This window comes from Tyto alba, unplaced genomic scaffold, assembly GCF_018691265.1.
Source record: "Tyto alba isolate M040663 unplaced genomic scaffold, T.alba_DEE_v4.0 Super-Scaffold_22, whole genome shotgun sequence".
Classification (NCBI taxonomy): Eukaryota; Metazoa; Chordata; class Aves; order Strigiformes; family Tytonidae; genus Tyto; species Tyto alba.
This window is the reverse complement of record NW_024881296.1, coordinates 2,716,200-2,738,954: the sequence shown is the minus strand read 5'-3', so window position 1 is coordinate 2,738,954 and position 22,755 is coordinate 2,716,200. Positions and strand designations below refer to the sequence as shown.

The following is a 22,755-nucleotide window of genomic DNA, read 5'->3' as shown; positions in this document are numbered from 1 at the left end:
ACAATAGGAAGTAACTATAAATCCCAAATGTAAAGAAAAACAGAAACTCCTCAGACATGCCGGGATCCTGGCCAGATCCGGACATGCCTGAGTGAGGCATATCAATCTACCAGATATCTCCTGTGCGTTTTGTTTAGACTTGTTTGTTAAACTGTATAAAAGCTGGACCCTCTCACAGCAAAGACGGAGACCTCACCTACGAGTGGACGCACTGCGTAGGACTTCCCAATTTCTGGGAAAGGCTCTCCGACCCTTCGCTGTGACGGGGCTCCCCAGCTGATGCACGGGTCTGGATGATGGTAAAGTATGAGGGCAATTGGTGATGTATCTTTCTTAATCACTATAGCTAGCTTTAAATAGTAATGTCTAGGTGCATTACCTTGCTTATTCTTTCTGCTATTTCTACTATAGTAAAATTTCTATTTCTACTAAAGTAAAATAAGCCTATTTCTTTAGCTTGGTGTCTGTGTCCTTTGTGTTAACCCCGTCAATTGGCAAAACACAAATAAAGACTGTTTGGCTAAGCTCACTGATAAGTAAGAAGCTACTAACTTGTGGCTTGCATATTCATCACTGTAGTAAAGATGTCTAACTGTAAAGCTGGTATCGACAAACTGCCAGAAAACACATTTATTCAGTACTTCCTCCCCCCCCCCCCCCCCCCAATTATTAAGCCTGCGTTTTCTCGCTCCTGAGGCTGTTGCTGCTGTATTTTCAGTAGCAAGCACTCTAAACAGAAAAACTGCCTACTCCTTAAAGAATCCACAGGTCACAGTCTGTATGACTAGATTGTATTTAAAGCCTTTGTGCATGCAAAATATTTTGTAGTAGCAAACACGAGTCCCAGTGCTTTGGGCAAGGGCAGCTGTTAACTCAGGGGGGACCTGAGAGCTGAACTCCTTTGTGTGCGGTGTACAGCACAGCAGCACAGGTCCAGCCCAGAGGAAAGACCAGATGGGTTTTCTGTGAACTGGGCCAGAGCTATCTGGTGACTTGGTGACGTGGTCAGTTCTAGCCTTCGTTGTAAAAGGTTTTCATTCCTTGACAGCTTTTTTGGGAGCACCTGCTTTTTGCCACACAGCCTGCCCTTGCCGTTGCGCAGCGTTAACCACAGAGGACATGGAAGTAGGTCAGTGTTGCTTGAGCGCTGCAGGGGTCTCAAGAACAGTGAGCTGCCACATGCTTTGGCCTTCCACTTCCTCAGTCACCAGTAAGGCAATTGCCAGCGAAGAGGCAGAGAAATTTTGTAGGACCCTGCAGCAAAGGGGATCACAGCAGAATATCTCTCCCCTATAATACTCTGCAGCGTTACACTTTTAACTAGTTGATCCGGGCCAGCTAGCAACTGGCCAAATAATTTGCTGGTGTGATTCAGGACTTGAGTGTGAGCAGGAGCTGCTCTTGGTTTGGCAGCCTGTGTATGGCAGCTCTGCTTCGGAGACCAGCTCAATTTAACAGCATGGTCACAGCTGGTCTCTAAGTCAGAGAACAAGCCCATCGCTGTTTAGCTTAGTAGTAGAGCTACAACCTCTGGGACAGGTGTGTCTGCTCCAGTTTTCTCTACTTCCAAGGGATCTCCTTCCCTCCAGCCTGTACTCCCCACCTCTGTAAGATCAGTAAATCTTTAGTCGCCATCTCCATGTCTGGGGATGCGCAGAACGAGCTGAGCTGCAGAACCACGTGGAGGCACCTGTAAATTCCCTTCTCTGCTGAGCTTGGCAGTAAGAACAGCCTGTACAGACTAAGGTTCTCTTCCCAGACCAACAGCTGCTTCTTCTGTCAGTGTGCAAGAGGCTACCCAAGGTTGCCTGCTTTTGGGGGTATTTCCTGATCAGAATGTTACACCCTGACCTTCTTAAGCATGGCAGTGGAGCCGATTGGTTTTCATCACTATGAAATGCCCATCAACAACATAAAAAAGCGCAGGAAAGATCTCCTAGGTTGCTTTGGAGTTTAAGGTTATGAAACATTTAAGACATTCGCTGAAGCCAGAGGACGCATGCGTTGCAGGATGGCAGTAAGGCCCACAGAACTGCTCAGCAATTGAGACCTGATGGGACCTTTTTGTGTGGCAGTGATTCAGACATAATAGCTCCGCTTGTTTATCAGACTGCATTGTATCAGGTGCCCACTGTTACACTGCTACAGTCCTGCAGTTGACACTACTCTTTCTTTCAAGTAAATTACTGGTGAAATCTCCAAGTCCCAGCTGCTTCCAATTCCTTCTCTTACAGGTTGCTTAAATTAAAACCCACCACTGGCAATATTTGTGTTTCATAAAATATCGAGGACCCAATTTTTTTCGTGCCAACATTTCCATCAACACAGAAGTGCTATGTTATCCTCACTTTGCACCAAAGTGGCACAAAGCTTTGAGTTGTTCTTATTTGTGGATTTGCTGGGAGGGCTAAGGGAGCTGCACCCTCTTGCCCTCTTCACTGTGTCACAGACCATAATGGAACCGTGCACCTCTCCTGCTGCCGTTGTAGTTGTTTCTGGCTCTGGTTACACTGAGATGTTGCTCCAGCCTGTCCTGCATCTGTCTGCCAGAAACAATCCAACACTAGTGATGTCCTCTGTGTATTAAAGGCTTTTTCCTCCTGCTCTCTTCATCTTTTGTCTTTTGCTTATTGTTTAAGATTTCTGAGACAGAGACAATCTTCTTATAAGTATTTCCAGGTTGGTGCACTGTGAGGCTCAGGTTTCTAGGCAGCACTGTAGAGACAATGAAAAATAACAGAAAAATGTAGGTACAGCTAATGAAATCTGATCAGTTCAGTTGCATCCCGTGCTAAACCTTTTATTTTCTGAGTCATCAATCTTTCTGCAGAGATGACAGAATTTCTCCTTCGTGTTTCTTTCTGGCGTAGCTTGACTGGCCAGGACTTTGTGGCCTGTTCAGCAGATGTGAGGGATAGAACCTTGCTGCTGCCTTGCAGAAGTGCACAGTGGCATGGGCCTCTGGCACCTTCATATCCAGCAGTGTTTTCCCTTCACGACATTCACATTCCCTTCCTCCTGCATCCTGCTGTTGCAGAGTATATGAGAAACATAGGAGCAGCCACACTGGATTAGACCAGCGAGCCTTCCAGTCCTGTATCCTGCCTCTTCAGGGGCCATGTGCAGATAAATAAATATAAAAAACGCTTTAAAATGACAACTGCAATTTGGGTCCTAAGTTAATTTACTCCTAAAGTTGTTGTAGGCTTTCTGCTAAAATGAAGTTGGAGTATGAAATACGTGGTTCTATTGAATTTATTCACAGAAGCAAACAAGTGAGGATGGTGGAATGGGAATGCATTTAGAAATAAACCTCAATTTCTAATACAATTTACCTCCACAATCTTACCGAGAGAGACAGCTATAAAAAATTACAGCTTTGCATACTAATTGGAAGAAATGCAATCTTCAAACAGTATCAGAACAAATACTCTACACATGGCAGGTTGCTTTCAATTTATTTCTACTGTTTCAATATATAAATGCATATAACCTAATAGACATATCTACATTAAGCAAATAAAGCTTTGTATGTAAAGTAACCAGATATGGTACCCAGCACTTCACCACATCCTGTCATTTAATCTAGTTGGCATGAACACAAGCTCTTTTGATCTGTACTAACTATCTTTATCTCAGTGTAGATCTCATCTTCCCTATCAGTTATGTTAAAAAAGCCTTCATCAGAGGGTTTAAGCTAGTCTTATTGAATTATATTATTTTTCCTCTCTAAAACAAAGCTACATCAAGCTCAGTTTCCTTCTTTCCATGTACTTTTACATCGGTATTTTGATTAGAAATGTTTTCAAAAAGACAAAGAGTCTGTGTTTAGTAGGTTTAAAGTCATTCTAATTTAATTTGAGTGCCAAAAAAAAAGACATTTCCAGAACTTTTTAACTGAAAGGTGAGTCTGAGTTCACCTGGGCTTAGGCTGCTTAATATGCTGGCCCTAAGTCCAGCAAACTGTATCACAACATAGAAAATTTTGGAGGTTACACTTCTTTTCCACTGTCCTAAGTGTCACTGCTGCAGGGTTTTTTGTTCCTGAAGATGCAAGACATCCTTGTGAGTTAGCCTCAAGTATCTAATGGCTGGGACACAAACCTGGCATCCACGTGTCTTGGGCTCTCTTTCTGGACTTACCATCCACCTTGTAATAAATCACTGTAAAATCTCTATTCCTGCCCTGCCTCCCTGCTCCCTGAATATATCTGGACTCTGCAGAATACAGGCAGAGATGTTAAGTTACCATAAACATGCCATGGGGTCAGACAGATGCCTTTTATGAATTCTCCTTTTACGAATGTTCATCCTCTGATTTACCAGAGGAAACATCAGGTACTCACCCCTCTTCCACCGAATAGCAAGTGCACATAGGCAGGCAGGTACTGGTGAGCAGATGGATATTCATGCTTCAGCTTACTCCTGTGACATCCTGTCCTGGTAACTTGCTGGTCTGCCCACACATCAGATGATTGCAAATTAATTAGATTACATTGCAAAGAAACAGGCCTCCAAATTACAAAACGCCTATCCCAGAAACGCCCAGTGTGGCTGCAGCCCTTCAGACACAAGTGTACTACACAAACTAACATCTCCCAAAATGATCTGCTCGCTCCGACCTGGCATTTCATACTCTGCTTTTTAATTACTTTGGTCATAGCTTGACTTTTAACATGCTAGGTCAGGAACTGCTGTGAAAAGGTCTGCAGCTTATGTAACGCAGGTGCAGACAAACTCGTTCATAAAATAGTTTAAAATGTGATGTTGCACAAGTTCAGACAAACACATTTTAAATGCAAGTAATAGGCTGACCAGAGGTAACAGAATTTCTGTTTAGTTTCAACACAGATTAGCTGTACTCACACTGACATGATCTCATTTAAGTTTGCATTAGTTTAGCATTTTCAGCATGATTGCTGAATCTCTAGAGGTTTAAGACGGAGACTGACAGAATAAAAGGGAATGTTCTCTGTGGTTGGATGTACAGGCTTTCCAGTAATTGCTAGAAAGGGCTTATGGTGGACAGCTGATAAAAAATTCTACTTAGAAAGGCTAAATTATTTAATGAATTATCTCTGCTGCTCTCATTAAGACTCACATTAAAAGGCCAGAGAGTGATTAGTGTCAGAAGCAGCTGGATGTGCAAATAAAGCAATTCTATTGCTTTATTTTCTCCCTTAGGATGAATACAGATGCCTATTACAACCACCTTTTGATTTTCATCTGTTTGTAGCATCTGTATTTTTATCCTGCTGATGATGTATTAACCCTTTTGTTACAAGTAGCTTCTAGCATCCTTTGTATTCACACCATATTCCAGAAGAAGAATCTAGGCTATTTTTAAATTTATCTTGTCTTCTATATGAGCATCTCCAAAAGCTTTTCAGTGTCATTGTTTCTGGGAATTGGGAGTTGCCACAGCTGGTCTGTATATCAGGCTGTGATGCTTTGCATGACCCAAGCTGTAAGCATTGTGTTTCCAGTGAGGTCAAGATGACAGGATTTGGCCTCCACATCTGCTCCACAAAGAACATTGACTGCAGGAGTCAATATACTGTATGTACAATGAATGAGATGCATCATAACAAGGGAGTAATTATGTTAAAGATGTCTGTCACTGACTACTTTGGTGAAAATACTCAGGATTGTTTTCTGTTGTTTTGGGAATGATAGAGAAAAATCAATAATCATTCACAGGCCTCTCAAATAAAATGGCTTCCATTAAGTACCAGATGGCAGTATAGCTTTTCTTGGATAGATTTTTGTATAGATAGCCATATATAAAATCATAATATATTTTCAGAGTGGCACCAGCATAAAACAATTGAATTATATGAGCTGTATCTCAATCAGATTTTGGCTGGGATAAATGTAAATCCTTAACTCCTCACTCTCTGCTCTTGAAAACCAAACAAGCAACACGGCCATTTTAAGAAGAAAATGAATGCTTATATACCTGCTAATCCCCTGAGTGAACTGCCTCAAGAAATTTCAAGACTTAACGGCACTCAGTATATGACCTCCAGTTAACTGAACAAAAGTGTAAATCTATAGTAGTTTGGAGCCAGTAGCAAATCTATAACTAATGTAAAACACTAGAAGGAGACAGAGAGCCACACTGTATGATCATGAAATACTCTCAGTGCAACCTGTACTGCATTAATGCTATATGTGGTTACAATATTCTACAGAGTTGGCTGAATCTGAACATTGATCAGCATGTGTTGCATTTTCCTTTGCTCTTGTAATTGAAACAAAATATTGGGTTTAGGAAATAAGACCCTGACAGAAATGTCTACCTAACATTTGGTAAATCAATTAGTCTATCAGTCAACTTCCCTCTATGTATTTCCCAACCTGTGACACGTGAAAACCAAGGCAAGAATGAACTAAACATATGTCAAGTGTTATGAGGTCCTTGTAGACACAGCACACTGTAAGTGTAAAATACTATTTTACTTAGGAGTGTAGGTCTTGCTATTTCTCTGCTGCCCTTCAGACTGTTGCATTTCTGATTTTTTAAAAAGAAATCTCTCCTAAACTTCATTTTACTTACAGTGCATAACTCTGTACTAGTAAAAATGAAAAACATAAAATAATTAAGACTGTATTTTTAAAAATAATGGTTATGAGAATTGAGTGAAACATTATATTATTACACTAAAATATTAGCAGACAGTAGGGATACTCTTCCCTACCACAGTGGTTCTACTATCCGTATGTACATCCCACATGGAGCTGAAAGAATCCCTGTGTTTCCTGCTTTTGTAAACACTCTATTATTAAATAAATAAATAAACTGTATTGCTTTTTTGCAGACGTTTTTGGTTGAAACTGAAAACCTAAACCTCTAAATTTCCTGAAGGAAAAGGAGATGACAAGATGTAAACGAGTAACTATTCCATCTGAAGATCTTTAGATATGCTTCCAACGGGGAGTAGGGAGAAAGACTCTCATTTGCATTTCAGACTGATTTAATTAGAATAGACACAGTATCGTCCTTTGATGTAAACCAACTTATTAAAAGGAAGGTCACTTTTGCAGTATTTTAAATTGCATTGAAGGCACAGAGAAATGCACTGAAGCTAGGTAGGACCACAAACTTCTAGTCCTGCTCCCTCTATGAATACACTCTTCCACTTTAGCCAGCCTTGACCTCACCCTTCTTCAGACTGGTCCTGGTTTTCTCTTCCTCTAGAACCCCTGATGTTGAGTAAGCCAGCTCAGCATATTCCCTCCAGGCAACCAGCCACGACTTAATCAGCCACATACACTCCTGCCAAACCTATAGTTGAGACCAGGCCCTCTCCAACCACACCGAAGGATTCCAGTGATCCTATCTTGATCTGCCTTGGCAAGGATAGGCTGTAGACTTTAGTTACAATCAGCTTCAGAGGAGACTATGAACAAAAAGGAGGCAAAAGGAGGTCTTTGGCTAGTAATGCCAATACTTTTTGATGTGGATACTGATTTCCGTTTATCAGAATGTAAATCAGAAAAACGCGACTTTGGGAGCCACAGACGTGTTTGTACAATCTTCCAGTCAGCAAGCTCTCGCAGTGGAGAAATATTAATCCACTGCCTTTTGAATCCTGATTTATTTGCTGAAATCTCGAGGAGGACCACAATGGAAATCACAGCCGATAACGCTATTATAAAGAACCCTCGCCCGAGGATGAGGGGAAGATGTGCAGCCTCAGCCAGGAACCGATGCCCTCCCACTCGTGTAAACGAGCGATCTCCGGCATCAAGGCACCACCTCTAAAACCAGTCGGTGCCTCTCCTTTTCCAGCAAGCAACTGGAACCGGTGGGGGCTGTTTACCTACTTCACCTAGACGAGCCGTCTGCCGAAAAGCACGGTCTTCTGCCCTAAAAGAGCGGAGCCCGGTTTTGTTTTTTGGTTTTTTTTTTTTTTTTTCCCCCGTGAGGGCCGGAAGCCGCTGCCATCACCGTACCCAGCACGTCACCCCTATTCCGCGCCTTACCAGAAGCGCTCACCCGCCGGGACGCGGCACACACTTCTCAGCACGCACTTCCCCCCCCCCGGAGCCGCCCCTCAGCGGGCGAGCACCCGGCGTCAACGGCCGCCCTAAGGGCCCTGGCGCTGACGTCACCGCAGCGCGCCGTGAGGGAGTGGCGGGTGGGGGGCGGGAGCTCGGGGCTAGGCCGCCTGTCGCGGAGGTAAGAGGCGGCTCCTCCCGCCTTTTTCTTTGTCCTCATCCCGTGCGTGGGGCTGCGTGGTCGTGTCGTGTCGTGTCGTGTCGTGTCGTGTCGTGTCGTGTCGTGTCGTGTCGTGTCGTGTGTGTCATCGTACCCCCCCCCCCCCCCCCCCCCCCCGAGATGGGCCTGCCCGCTCTCCCCGCTTCCCCGCCGGCGGGTGGTACGGCTCGTGGGCCGCGCCGCCGGCCTGGGAATTGGGAAGGCGTTCACATCTCTTCCTGGGGCTTGGGTTTGGTTTTTTTTTTGTTTTGTTTTGTTTTTTTTTTCTCTGAGGCGCTTGAAAAAGAGGGAGGTGCGTTGTCGGGAGTGGAGGTCTTTGGTGGCTGTTCTCGGCCTCGCGGGTCTAGTGGAGAAGAGACGCAGAGTGGTAAAAAAGGCTTAACGTGAAACCACGGTGGTGTGCGGGCACGTCAGGGTACATCCAGCTCCCTGAGGAACTGTTACCACCATACACATTCGGGAAGTCGGGTCGGATGCTAAAATCCCATTTTACCGTGTCTCTGAAGTGTTTAATCTTTCACAAAGAGGTGTTAGGATAGGGGGTTTTGGGTATAAACTTGGGAAGGCCGCGGCTTGCATGCGTATCTACTTCACCTGGTCTGCATGGAATTGAGGAACCCAGGAGCTAAACTTGGCTTCTTAGGGGAGCTGTAAGTCCGTACTGAACAGTCCAAGTTGTTCTGTTACCACTGCCCGAAATGCCTGGACACTCCTCCATAGCCTCCCAGAACTGGGGGTCAAGTTGTGTGCAGGGCTGATCATGTTTGCGTAAACACAGTTTAATGTATGACTTGTTTAGTTACCCATGAATAAGAGAATAGGGACTGTAGCCTTTTCAGCTGGCATCATGCCATGAGGATGGTTGCACCTAGGAAGGCTGTACTGCAGGCAATAAACGGCTATGTTATTATTAAAAGTCAGTAAAATAGTGTTCCAACTCGAGTAGCCTTGAGAACTGGGTAATTATTGTAAGAGGAGGGTGTTTTTTCAAAGAGAATATATAGTTTGCATGCACAGGCCATGGTTAAGATAGTTCAGCAGCACTCTTTCCCTTAACAGAAAGGCAGGTGATAATTAAAATTACTAAGGTCAAGTACTTTGTAATATAACAGATCTCGCTACAGGTCTCTCATGTTGCTGCAAAGGTGAAGATGTCTTCTTCCTTATGCTATGTCACAGCTTTCTGACTGCAAGCATAGTTGTTGCTAGCAATTTAGAAGGGACTTCGATTTGCAAATTAAACTCTGGATTATGCTAATTAAAAGGCCCCATTTTTGAGACAAAAATGAAAGACTTGATTGTAAAATAAAATTGAAAGGTGTCTGTCATGTTTCTTGGTTTCAAAAATATAAAAGAACACTTTCAGTCTAAAATACTTGTATATTGCTAATCCTGTGGCGGTATGACCCATGCTAAAGAATGCGGAAAGCTCTTAACACAAGACTGTACCCTGGAATGTGAGAAACTTGAAAGTGATTGTTAGAATTTTTGGGCTTCCTATCAGAAACGCAGTGCAGAAGTCACACAGATTGTTCTGACAACTCCATTTTTCTTTGAAGTGGTTTAAGATTTTTCAAATCAATCCTTTATCTGGGTGCAGTTGGTCTGCTTTTCATATGAACTGCTCACATTTAGTAAAGGTTGTTTGTTTTTTAATGACAGCAGTACAAAATTGTAGGATGTGTAGGGAATGGAATGGTGAACTGAGGAAACCATCAGTTCCTGTAAATAAATAAACAGTGCACTGGAATGGTACCTCGTGGTACCTGTGGTCACCACGCCTCCGGGTAGATGTTTCAGAACCAGAATTGGAAAAGGCAGCACAGAAAGAAGAAACAGAGGTGACTGACTGAGGGGTAATAATGAGAGTGAAGCTTGATATTGTTCACTTTAGAGATGATGCCAAGTGGATGTGATAACTGACTGTGAAAGCTTTAAGGTTGCAGACTTTATTACGTTTGTCTGACCTCTCTGTTCACTGTAACTATTTGCTTTTTCTTCATGCAGCCTTGCTGTGAGGCATTCTGCTGGGCCTCAGGATACACACCACATTTAGTCACCTCTTCACACAGGCAGTGTTCCCTATGTGTGCTCTTCTGTATAAGCTCTTTTTGTCTTTGCTAGGAAATTCCTTGGGTTCTATTCCCCTGGTTCTTTGTTCTCCCTTCCATGTCCGGCTGTGGTTACTGCCATGCTCTTTCTTCCTGTGCCAGGCCAAAGTGCATCACTGTTCTCCATCCTACAGTGTTTTATTTTCATCTACTTCAGTCCCTATGAAAACTCCATGTCCCCAAATGAGTTTTTCCTATTACTCCCTCACTTCTGTGATTTTTGCACATCCCTTTTCTTTGCTGATGTTGGTTGGTCTCCTTTTCATCAGATTATCAGCTCTTAAATTCAATTCAGGGGATAGGTAGAAAAGATTTTCCCCATTTTTCTCCTGCATCAGTAAGATTGATACTTAGAACACAACATCCCACAGTTGCTACATTATATTCAACCAAAAAAAATAGTAAATATGGTTCTAGTAGTTGAGCATATTCTTGTTAGCACAGTCAAATAATGAACAGCCAAAAATAGATTGGGGTTGCAGTTCTAAACAGTAGAGAAAGGTACTGGATGAGGAGTAAATACAGGCAATTGAATTCTGATAGAAGGAAGTACTTTTTCACACATTGTGGAACTAGTGGCTAAAGAAAACAAAGGAGATCAGCAGTTTAAAAGGATAAAAAAACTTATTGGCTTTAATTCTGGATATTCATGGTGCTGGTACCAGTGGAGAGTGGCAGCGAATTTTAGAAGAGTTTGTAAACTCCATGGTTTAGAGCATACAGGAGCTATAGACTGGAGGAAGGTTATTTCCTGTTCTTTGCAAATTTGGCAGGACAGAAGTGTTCAGCATTCATTGCTGTCACAAACAAAAACTCACTGTGTGTAAGCTGCTTTGTGGAAGAAGACAGTATTTTGCTGTACCAGAAGTTTTTGCTGGGTTCAGTGCAATGAAAAGTATATGTTTTAAAGACCAGTTTAGACATACGGATTTAACATCACTTTAAAGTCCCACTGAGCTGTGGTAGCATAGTCTGAGTGTGAGAGCTTTTATGAAAACCTCTCACTAGGAAGTGTTCTGGACATACCTAAAGAAAGCTGGTTTTGTTGTACTTACTGACCGGTTGTTGCTGAACAAGAGCCAGGGTATATTGGATTTGTTCAGAAGAGGAAATGGCTATATCATCAGAGATGTGGAATCTAGGACAGCTGATTACAGAGAATAAAAATGTTTTATGAATCATGCAGATCAAGTTGAAGGTTTATAGCAAAGTTGGTTAGTGTGGATATAGATGGGGCTGGAGTGAATATGTGTTGTTCAAGCCAAGCTGAGATATCTGTTTTCTCATGTGATACCCACCATCGGCTGAAGTGTAAGTGAGCCTCAAAAATATCATTCCCTCCCTTTAAATTTTAATCTTTGTTTAAGAGCGATCAGAATAAACTTTGCAAATCTTCTCGGCCTCAAGAAACTTTATCTCAGTGGCATCAGCAAGAGCCTGATGGCTGTGAGCTGTTTTGTATGGTTCTTTTGTGCATGTCATGATGCTGACTGGCGCCTAGCTTTGCAAGCAGGTTTAATATGATTGCTTGGCTGTTGCCCATTTGTAATATAGTGCAAATTGCGCATTGGGTAACTACCATGGCTTGAGTTGGGATATTTTTAAGGGGATCAAGATAAGCCTGTTGGCGCATACTTGGTATTTCATGGTAGGCTTAATTACTCCTGCAATGGAAATCTTTCTTGCAAACAAGACTGTGAGTTGGCGTTGCAAGAGCACGCTGACTAATTGTACTAGATGTGCTCTCCAGCTGCCCCAGGCTGGTTTGAAAGGCATTAGTAGCAAAACAGATCTGTGGACACAGTGATGACTAGTGGGCAACTAATTATTTATTATGCAGCAATAATGCTGAGGAGTGTCTGTCACAGATTAGAGCCTTTGCAAACATGGAAAAGCCTGAGAGCTTTGCAAATATGGAAAAGTGGATTTCCCTGCCCAGTAGAGGTTTGTGATCAAAAACCTTAGTCATGATCTCTGGTAGCTTTAAATTTAAAGGTGCTTGTTCCTTGTTGCTTTGTTGTCCTGTAGCCACAGCAGTGGACTACAGCATTAGAGCAGAAAGGACATCTCTGCTGCACTTGCACATCAGCCACGTTCACTGCATGTTGTGAGTCAGAACTCATGAGAGGGAGGACAGTGTTAGTTTTTAGGAGCTGACAGATGGTTTGTCATACTGATGTTGCTAATGCATTTGTTTTGAATTTGAGAGCATTTTTATATGCCCTAACCAGAAGGGTTTGGGTTTGTTTTGGTTTTCTTTGTATAATCTGTAAATATCCATGCAAAGAAGGGAAGTCTAACCTGGTTTTTGTTAGATGAATAATCTGAAAAAATAAAAGATCTAAGATCAGTATGAAGACAAAGCCTTCTAGTGCTTAGGAATTAGGTAAGAATTAACATGAAGTATCAAGTGAGTTGCAGTATCAGGCAGAATGAAGGATGCTAAATTACTTTCACCTTTTGTTTGTATGTTACAGAATATTTAAAATACAGCATCTTTATCCTGAACTTGCAGTTTTAATTCCAGTTGAAAACCATGTGCATGACACTAACACCGAGCAGTTTTTAATTCTGTCTTTTGGGGTCTCCTATTGCCATGTGGATATATGCATGTAGCTTGCATTGCTTTCACGATGCATCTGCAGCAAAACCTCTCACAGAGGTACCAAGGGCTTAGAGTTTATGTCTTTCAGCATGACAGATAGTTTTGCTGGGGGCGGGGCAGGAAGGGAAGTTTGGTTTTGCTTTTTAAGACAGCTGGCAATTACTTTCTAAGGCTTATGTTAAAGCACCAGATGTATTCAAAGATTATTCATAAAAGCCACCTGCAAACTGTCTGCAGTTTCCTTTTTTCCTTTTCTTACCTTTTGTATGCCAGTCATGGATGTGCTTTTCTTGAAAGAAGTCTGCCAAATTCTTCTGTTCATTCTCCTGAAAGATAAATGTGAAGATGGACAGTTTTGCTAGTTGTATTGTGCATAATCATCCGTACTTTGGTTTTATTTAAACTTCCTTAACACAGCATTTAACTCAGTTGGATCCTTGATCATTAGCCACATTAGCACTATGGCAAACTACATCTGATTGTCACCAGTTTAGTCTTTTTTATACAGTCTGCAGAAGATTGCATATTTTCTCTTGCTTTCTCATTTTCATATTCGTGTCTTCTCTGTGGTTCATAATGTCCAATATTTTCCTCTGTTCTCTTTTTGCAGGTTGAATGTATTACTTGCTCTGGTTTATACTATGTTGACTGGAGTGAAAAACAAGGTGTTGCTTGTTTTTTAAGCAGAAGTTTACATTAATGTAGTCATGTTTCTGAATAAATGGGAATTTATTCCAAATTTTTCAGAAATCTTACACCTGTGGAAACTCATTCTAGAAGACAGTTCTTGATCAGACTTAAAAGCAATGAATAAGTTTTCTCCTGAAAATGTTCTACTTTTGTGATTTAAAGTCCTCTTCTTCTTCAAACCTCTTATGCTGTTTTCCCAAAAAAGTACACAGCAGTTTTTGAGCTTAGGGTTAAAATGGAAAATTGTTTCTGGTAGATTGATGTTATGAAGTCATACTGCATTTTTCATCACTATTTGTTTGCCTCAGTGTCCTTAATCAAAGTAGGCCTTTTCTATTTTATGTTTATGGGTTGTGAACTTTCCTTTGCATTTTCAAAATTAAAGATCTTACGAAGTATTATCACAACCACAGATTATGTGTTCTGCATCATAAGTGTTATTACTTGATAATGAAAATGCTGTCTTATCCTTATATCCCTTAGACTTCCCTATTATTCACATGCTTACCCAGCATTTGTATTGACCTTAATTTTTTTAAGCAGGATCTCAGTGCCAAATAAAATTCAGTTGAAAGTCAGCAAATTCAACAGGGAATGCTTGTGTAGTAAGCATCAACTTGTTCAAAATACAGAGAGAAACACTTGTAAAACTTTGAGGAAAGTTCTGTTTGTGGTTTAATATCTGAAACATAACTATTGAGGGCAGTGTAGCCTTTAGGTACGTTTAGGGAATCACTGATGTGGTCGTAGTTCCTCCCATCCTTGGCTTTGTCATTCTGCAGGTGTGACTGTGCAGTCTGGGTGTTGACTGGCAGAAACAATTCTGGGCAGTTTTTGGTGTACGCATTTTCTAATGTAATGTAAGTTTGCTCTTGTTGATTTAATATTACCAAAACTATTTTAGGCTGTTCACTGCTGCCTTATTGTTGGCATGTGCCAACACTGTAACATATCCTGCTTAGAAATTAGTAATGCTGAAACAACAGTCTAATGAAAAGAGAGGTCCCTACACAGCAGAAGTAGGAATTTGCTAGTTCCTGTTGGAATGAACAGAAAACACAAGTTCAACAAATTCTTCCCCCTCCCTGGGCAGAAGGAGTGGATTTATCAGTGAAGGGTACTGTACATGGGTTAATGTGCAGCCTTGTTCCACTGAAGGCTGATGCATTTTTTTTTTCCCGCTTTCCTCGCTAATTGACAGTAAATGTGATAACGATGGCAAACTTAATTCTTTCTGGTTCGTGAGATAGCAATCACAGAAAAACATATTTTGGACTTTATCTGTTGTCCTTCCTTCTGTCTTCCTGTTCTTTCTCTGTCTCATTCTTTAGGTTCACCTTGGGATATTGGAAAGCATATATGCTCTAGTGACTGCTTATCCTTGCAACGCTGTAAAATAGCTTGAGCTCGTTTTGATTGATAACACATTGCTGCTACAGGTTTTTGTTGGTGGAGTTTTTATTCCTGCAGTTTCTGGTGCTGGATGCCCTGATAAAGACAGAGAGAAAAGTTGGAATTTATTACTGTGTTCGTGTCTGACCATCAAATTAAGACTATAGTAGATTAAGTATTGTAGTGATAGTAAGGTCTGTAAATGATTTTTGGATTGAATTACACCTCTCTCCCAGTGTCTGTAAGTATAGTAAATGTGTATTGACAGACACTCTAACCGAGCTTATTTGTATTAAGAGCTGGGAAAATCTAGTTTCTTCTGTAGCTTTGAGTATTTTTTATGATGTATTATATGACTAAAAGTTAACAACAAACATTTTTTCTGGGCTCTTTTAATCAACCTAAGAACAGTGGTTATATTGCAGGCGGTCATGATGCAATGAAACCCAAACAATACACTATCATAAATGGCAGAAATAATTGTATTGGTATTTTGACTTTCTGTGGGCAGCATCTTTGAGGTCCAGCTCAAATTTTTGCTTAGGCCTGACTGAAACAGAATTTACATGTGTGAGTTGTGTGCTGGGGTAGGGAGGGGACCTTCAACATATCATGGTTAGCATTGTGATTCTGTACTCAATCTGAAAACCAGGTCTGACCAGGGCAAAAAGGCATGCAGCTGAATAGGATTATAACTCTAAACTATGCAAACAACAGCAGTGCAACTGGGCTTGTTAACTGGCTGATCATATTTCTGGAATCGTGCTGGTGTGGTTAAAACTGGAGTTGCAGACAAGCTTGAGTAGCTCCACAGTTTTTCCTACCAGTCTTCTTCCTGTTTGACCTCCAGGAGACAATATAAATAAAAAGAAACGTCTCTCACACATACCACGCTCTTGCCAGGAAAAGGGAAAGATCAAATACTTATCTAAAACAAACTCCAGTGATGTGAAAGCTGTTTGCTATTTCCTTGCTGTTTGCACTGGCTGTGTGGCTTGGTGTTCATAGATAAAGTGCAGTTTCTCCAATTGGTGTTCCCACCCTCTGTACTCAGTGGCTGGGTAGTGGGATTATCACACTGATCCTAAGTAGGAAGGACTGCAGTGATCCAGGTGCTCCCGCTGTTCTTGATGCAGCTCACCAAATGGACAGGAAAAACATGTATTTCTTCTTTCTTTATGACGTTTACAAGAGTTGTTGCTCAGTCGGTAGAAGTTGTAGAAAATAACATAGCTTTAAGTAACATTAACTCCCCAAAATAATATGTTATTTATGATTTGAGAAGAATTAGAGATACCGATTCTGAGCCAGCAGCCAGATGGCTTGGCAGTAGCCGTGCCATGTTACCATGAATGCTGGGGTTAGAAAAGGGGCTGCTTTGGGATTTTTCAGATCTTTGATTATCTCACAGTTGCTGTGCATAGATGTGTCTACAAGATTTCCAGAGTATTCTGAAATCCCCAAATCAACTCAGCTTTGTTACTGGTAGAGTTATATCACAGATTATAATACCGCGTAGAGAATTCAGAAAGCTGCATACGGGGTTCACAAGAAGAATTTCTTGGACTAACTCCTGAATTTAGCATTGGAAGATGTAACTGACCCTGACGTAACCAGTGCTGCATAACTGCTTTAAAGGTGAAGTAATGTCTGTTCCCAAGACAGGCTGAAGCCATATCCCTGGTGGTGGTTTGTTTTGTTTTTTGTTTGTTTTGTTTTGTTTTTTTGTTTTGTTTTGTTTTGTTTGCTTTTGTTTTTGTTAGTGTCCTGCCTGTTGCTTGGTGTAGCTCTTTATATACTGTGATTTATAGAGCACTTCTTTTAAACAAGCAAATAATTTCTTTTTATCACAGACCATAAAAGCTAAATACTGGTTTGGGACTGTTACAAGAACAGGTACTACAGTCATGTAATTTGTAATGCTCCTTCATGCCATTTTGTAAAGAGGTTAGGAGATATCCCTGAAATTATAGGACCTTTAACTGTGTCACTATTGACATGACCTGCTAGAACTCTTCAGAAGTAGGCATTTCTTATAATGTTTAATGAATGCTAATGCTTTGTATTGTAAATTACAGTCTTGACTCTGTAGGGACTTAAGGAAATGTTTTACTAGTTTTGTTTCCTCTTTCCAGATGGAAATGTCAGAAGATAATATTAATACGGAAGACTACCCCACTGAAATTCATGATTATCTTGCAGCATTTGAAAAATCTCTTGGTTCTGTAGATGAGATGCTGAAGACAATGATGGCAATTTCCAGGAGTGAGCTGCTCCAAAAGGTAACCTTCCTTTTCACAGCCTTTTTGTTATAAATACAAGAATACCTGGGAACCTGAACTGAAATAAAAGGGTCTGTTAGGCTAATCAGCGCACAGAGAAATAACAAATATGACACTTCTTACCACTGATACCTAATATTTGAAATTCTTATATTTCTAAGGTATCCAGACAGCCTTACAAACTAAACAATGAAATACATGTTCCTCTAAGCTGAAAAGTGATGATCTTACCAGTGAGTCATTCAGGTGGGGGACATTCTAGCTTATTCCTGACCTTCCTTAAAGTGCATGCTGAGTGCTCTTTCATAATGGAGAGGTCATTCACATTTTTGTCTGAGACCTTTTCTCAACAAATGTAATGAAACTTAGTATAACCAGAAGGATCTAAAGGTGAATTGAGAGCAGTGAGAACTGATCTGATTCTAGAAGTCTAGACCTGCAGAACCTGGTGCTTGAAAAACAGAGCTGTCTCCTCCAGCTGTGTTACAAGCATAGGTCTGTAAAATGTGGGTTTTTTATCAGGGCACAAAGATAGAGCAAGGTACTGCCTGAAGACTTCATACGAGCCTCTGTATCTTTTAACATTTAAAGGCTAATGTAATTTCTTTCTGTAGGGCAAGAAAAAGCCAGCACATGGGGGAACTTCTTTATCCTCTGAGGATTTCTAACACAAATTATGAAGAAAACGGTCTTGACAACACTGATCTTTTGACAGTATCCATGTTAGAACTAGTGAGCTGTACAATGATGTTATCAGAGTTTCTGGAAATCCTATAGGACTGAAATAATAAATTGACTTTGACAGTCAAGGAAAAAAAAAACCTCATTACCTTTATTCTTCCTTTGCTTTACAGCCCTAAGTATTCCAGCATGCGTTGAACACGGAGTCTACCATGTGTAGTGCAGTTCAGTGATTGTAGCATACTATATTCACATTTGAGCTTCAGCAATCTTAAGGCTTCTTTTTTTTTCTTCCATTGATAGCAATAGCTATTTTGAATTACGTTTCTGTGGAAGAATAGGGACTTATTTCTGACTATAGGAACAGTAGTCTAGGAGCTACATGCCAAGAGGTTTTTGTGCTTTTGGCTGTATGGGACTGTGGCATTTAACATTGGACTGGGAAAATTATGTGAATATTTGCAGAGGAGGGGATGGTTCTGTCTGTGGTGGCATGGAAAAAGGCATAGACATGGGCTTAGTGCACTTGTGGTACAAAAGTGTGCTTATTCAGTATGTATTTTTTTATGAATATATTCACAATTATAAAATGTGCATATTGCTGAAATCTGCTCATCTTGCTTAAAAACGTGCAAATGTGCTTTTTTTTTCATTCTAGTTAGAGCCTCTTGAGCAAGCAAAGCTGGATTTGGTTTCGGTGTACACATTAAATTCAATGTTCTGGGGTAAGTATGTGGTAGGATGAAAAAGTACTATTTATGATTGCCATTTGAACACCTACTAGAGACCCTCAAACATAAAATAGTCATATTTTATAGCCAAATAATTAGAAACTTGTAATTACCTTGAGAACCAAAATTATTGCCATCTGCAGGGTAAATTATGTTGAAACTCCAAATCAAAAATTGATATTTACAAAAGCTGACTTTATACATGCATGAGGATGTTTCTTTCTGGTTTTTTTCGTGGCAACCTGTTCCGTCCTTTTAAGGACAGAAAGTTTAACCATTTAGATTTTTTTTTCTTTTTTTAGCTGTAGTATTTGATGACAATAGTTTGTCAGATACTTAGCAACACAGCTAACTCCAATTCTTATTAATGGTTTCATGTCGAAGCTACAGTTTTCCTATGTGACTTACTGATTGGGTCCTCAGTCATGACAGCCTTCAGTTTCAAAAAAAACGTATTTTTTTCTTGTAGTGTACTTGGCTACTCAGGGAATCAATCCAAAGGAACATCCAGTGAAACAAGAACTGGTAAGATTCTTACACTGCATGCACTGCAATATCTTACTTGCCCTGGACAATGAACTCATACAGAAGTAAAAAAAAATGTCTGTATCTACATTTAAAATTGATATGTTGCCATAATAGCACACATATGCTACACAGTGTTATATAACTGTTCATATGTCTTGATGGGCTTCCTAAATCAAGAAAGTTATACTTTTACTTCCAAACAGTACTGCTTAAAGCAAAGTTGTAGAGTCTGCTGAAATTAGAAAAGAACAAGAAGATGAATGGTGTCATCATATCTTTTCTTCACCTTTAAGAACTGGATTCTGAACAGAGCAGCTTTTCACTTGTATCTGTTAAATGGAAAAATGTTACATGTCTGATAATAATTTATAACTTCCAGTATGGCATTTTTTTTCTTATAAATACTTGGAATCATGTTAATCTCTGAGGCTGCCTTTTCTTACTTTTGTATGACTCTAAAAGTATAGTGTAGTTGATTTACTAGCAAAGACGGGAAAGAGCCCTCCTCCCCCTTCCAAGTCCTCCATTAATTCATTTTCTCAGCAGTAAAGAATCCAGTTCAGCAACAAAGCTAAAAGCTTTTTTGGCACCACTTGTATGTGTATTGTCCAGTAATTCTGCATTAGTGACATATTTACAACCTATAATAAATCTTTTAGGTTTGTCTTTATATTCCATTTAGATGCATGACTACAGTATAGAAGGCTGGCTATCTTGGAAATTTTGCTGACTTAAAAAATCAAATCGTTTAGCCTGAAGAAAAAATAGAAATCAAAACTTACAGCTACCCATTTTAATTCCTGTATAAATGAAAATATTAAATCTGGGCAATCGTAAAATACTTAGCTTAAGTGTAATCCTTACGTAACCAGTAGAATGGAAGATAGAACTGAAAAATGTGGAAAGCTAGCCTGAATAACAAGAATACTTCTATTTTTAATTTTGTGAGGTTTTCACTAGTCTAGACTGTATCATGATAAAAAATGGATCAGTTAATATTTCATGGGCTTTCAGCCAGTTTCTTGTTCCTCCTATATTATATAGTGTTTGAATATTGTGTTAATTTAGCAATACTAAAAAATAAATTTTACCTCTTCTGCTGTGGATATTTTATGCTGGTATTTTACTTCACAATTGCCAGTCGTTTTAACTCTGAAGAATGAGTGAATATCCTAGATTCTGATGCAGTTCTCTTTTCCAAGTATCAAGGTGAATGAATGCACATTCCTTCCTTCCAAGAGCATTGTGATGTTCTTATTCATGTGGAAAGGGAATTAAAAAAAAAAACCTGTTCTGTCATGATTGTTTTGTTTTTAGAATTGCTCTCCTTGTGTACATAGAGGGAATACAGGGGAATTCAAACTGTATTAATAAAGCTCACATTCAAGCTATCAGAGTTCATTTCTTTTGTCACGTTGACATTTGTCAGCTCCTTTTTCCCATGTTGGTACATGTAGGTTTGCCATCTGTTCTCATTAGCCATCTCAGTCACCAAAGTAATATTACAGTCTATCATGATTTCAGACCCTGTAAGGCTCTCCTCTTTAAAGCTACGTTTTTGATAGAGAAAAAGTGGCCAACTTTTTGACAAGTCAGTTGCTTTTAATGGTCACTGAAGGATTAAAAAGCACTTCTGTAGTGTAGTCTTGTATTTTTTGTTCCAGATTCAAAGAGCTGTCAATGGCTGTGTGAGAAACATGTGGGTTACATAATACCAACATTTATTAGTTAGCAGTATCCATAAATGTTCTGTTAATCCACATTTATAATTCAGTATCGGGTAGAGTGCTATATATACGTGTGTGTGTATATATTTGCTTCTGTTGTTTGTATTGCAGTAACACCTCCAGGCCCTAGGGTTGAAGACCATATTAGGCTAAATATGTAGACATGAAATCTATCAACTAAACTTTTATGTATTTTATAGAATTATTGTGTCCTCTCTAGTCAGTGAAGAGAAGCAGGCACTTAACAGAGGGTGATTCCCATCTTAGAGGGGTTTAGTTACCCTCTCAAAATAATTTTATTTATTGTTTGCAGAAGTAGATGAGGATGAGTAGGCACATAAAGGAGACTGTTAAGTTGGAAGGGTATACTTATATGGGGCTGAATCCTAGCCATGATTTGTTCAAAAAAACCCCTTACACACCAAATGACAATGGTGGGCTCAGATGGCAAGAAGGTAGCCCTTGCTTTATGGAATGGCAGTGGAAACAGGCTTTTTTTTTGTTATTTATGGTCATAAAAGGAGCTTCTAGTACAGCTGGAAATTCATCAGACTGCCTTAAATAGGCTCACTGATAAGCCCCCTTGACCATTTCAGGATCTTAACCACCAGACTTCTGTGTAGTTGCATGTGTAATGCTTGTAACATCTTTGATTTCGTGTGAGATGCTTTTTGGCTTTGCGTGGACATGCTGATTTTTTTTTTTTTTAAACAGGCAGTATAATTCATCTATAAGTATGTCAAATATCTAAATATTATTTTGCCATCTTTATGTAGGCCAAACTCCAAATTTAGTTCAGTATTTTGTTTTGTAACTTTGCTTGCAAGAGCAATTTCAGCTCACTGTAAATTACATGCCGTCTTCATCTCTGTAGGACTTCGTATTCCTATGACAGCAGATGTCATGCAGATATTAGTATGGTAGGTATCTGTGATGGAAATTCTGCTAAAGGGGAAGCCTCAAGTTTGAAAAGAGCCTGCTACATGTATTTAAATTACGCTATTTTTTAGGTATTGTAGTTACAGAAATGTCCAGTGTGGAGAGCTTCTACTCATTGATTTTATTTTGAAAGCAATACTGGGAGAAGGATGTGAAATATACTTTTGTTTGTTTGTTTGTTTTCCCCTCCCAGGAGAGAATAAGAATGTACATGAACAAGGTCAAAGAAATAGCAGATAAGAAAAAGGCATCCAAACTCGATAAAGGAGCTGCTTCTAGATTTGTAAGAAATGCACTCTGGGAACCAAATGCTGAAAATGAACATACCTCCAAAACTCCTGCTAAAGGAAAAAAGAGAAAGATGGACTAAATTTTTGTTTCCACTTATATAAATTAGAGACACCTAGAACTTATTTCAAAATGTGTTTTGCATACTGCATGCATCTTACAGAGGTGCTGTATAGCAACATCTTGATTAAGATATATTTAAGAATTTTACAGGATTGTATTTTGTCCAGAACACTTGTCACTGAGGAGATTGCACTGTATATGTATCTGAAAGTGCCATTTTATGCGAGAGAAGTAACATTTCATGATTAAAATGATAATGACCTGACATACGCTTGCTGGTAATAGATATAGTGATGTTTTTTTCTCACAATGCCTAAAAATTCTGGGTTTTTTTACTGCTGAATGGCTGACACTTTTTTTATATGTCCTTCATCTCTTGAATATTAAAAAGTCTCAAACAATGCTATCCAGTCTGTAGTGTTGATAAAAGAGTCACGTTTACTTTCTCATTACATCATTCTGTGAAATGCTGTATTAGAATTTTGTAAAGTTTA

The 22,755-nt window shown here is 39.9% G+C and overlaps 1 protein-coding gene and 1 long non-coding RNA gene across 4 annotated transcripts; one reads left to right on the top strand and one right to left on the bottom strand.

The window, feature by feature from the left end:
- Positions 1–646: 646 nt before the first annotated feature.
- LOC116961692 lies at positions 647–8,074 on the bottom strand. The gene is made up of 3 exons (XR_004407092.2): positions 7,990–8,074; positions 4,347–4,456; positions 647–2,715 (listed from the first exon to the last, which is right to left on the bottom strand). It is a non-coding gene; the product is annotated as an uncharacterized LOC116961692 (long non-coding RNA).
- Positions 8,075–8,093: 19 nt separating this feature from the next.
- C1D (C1D nuclear receptor corepressor) lies at positions 8,094–22,526 on the top strand. Of its 3 annotated transcripts, none has more exons than XM_032993478.2 (5): positions 8,094–8,185; positions 17,158–17,304; positions 18,644–18,710; positions 19,186–19,241; positions 22,104–22,526. In XM_032993478.2, the coding sequence occupies exons 2-5, from the start codon at positions 17,158–17,160 to the stop codon at positions 22,278–22,280; spliced, it is 447 nt and encodes a 148-aa protein (XP_032849369.2). In that variant the 5' UTR covers positions 8,094–8,185; the 3' UTR covers positions 22,281–22,526. The 3 variants fall into 3 exon arrangements, with proteins under 3 accessions (XP_032849369.2, XP_032849372.2, XP_032849370.2); XM_032993481.2 differs by lacking the exon at positions 8,094–8,185 and adding an exon at positions 8,392–8,516; XM_032993479.2 differs by lacking the exon at positions 8,094–8,185 and adding an exon at positions 15,374–16,660.
- The last annotated feature ends 229 nt before the right edge of the window (positions 22,527–22,755 follow it).

What these genes read in the sequence shown, in the direction of transcription:
- C1D (XM_032993478.2), top strand. Translation starts at nt 17,158, where the DNA reads ATGGAAATGTCAGAAGATAATATTAATACGGAAGACTACCCCACTGAA. An exon ending in ATTAAATTCAATGTTCTGGG is followed by an intron (nt 18,711 to 19,185) that starts GTAAGTATGTGG and finishes TTTTTCTTGTAG; the next exon opens with TGTACTTGGCTACTCAGGGA. An exon ending in ATCCAGTGAAACAAGAACTG is followed by an intron (nt 19,242 to 22,103) that starts GTAAGATTCTTA and finishes TTCCCCTCCCAG; the next exon opens with GAGAGAATAAGAATGTACAT.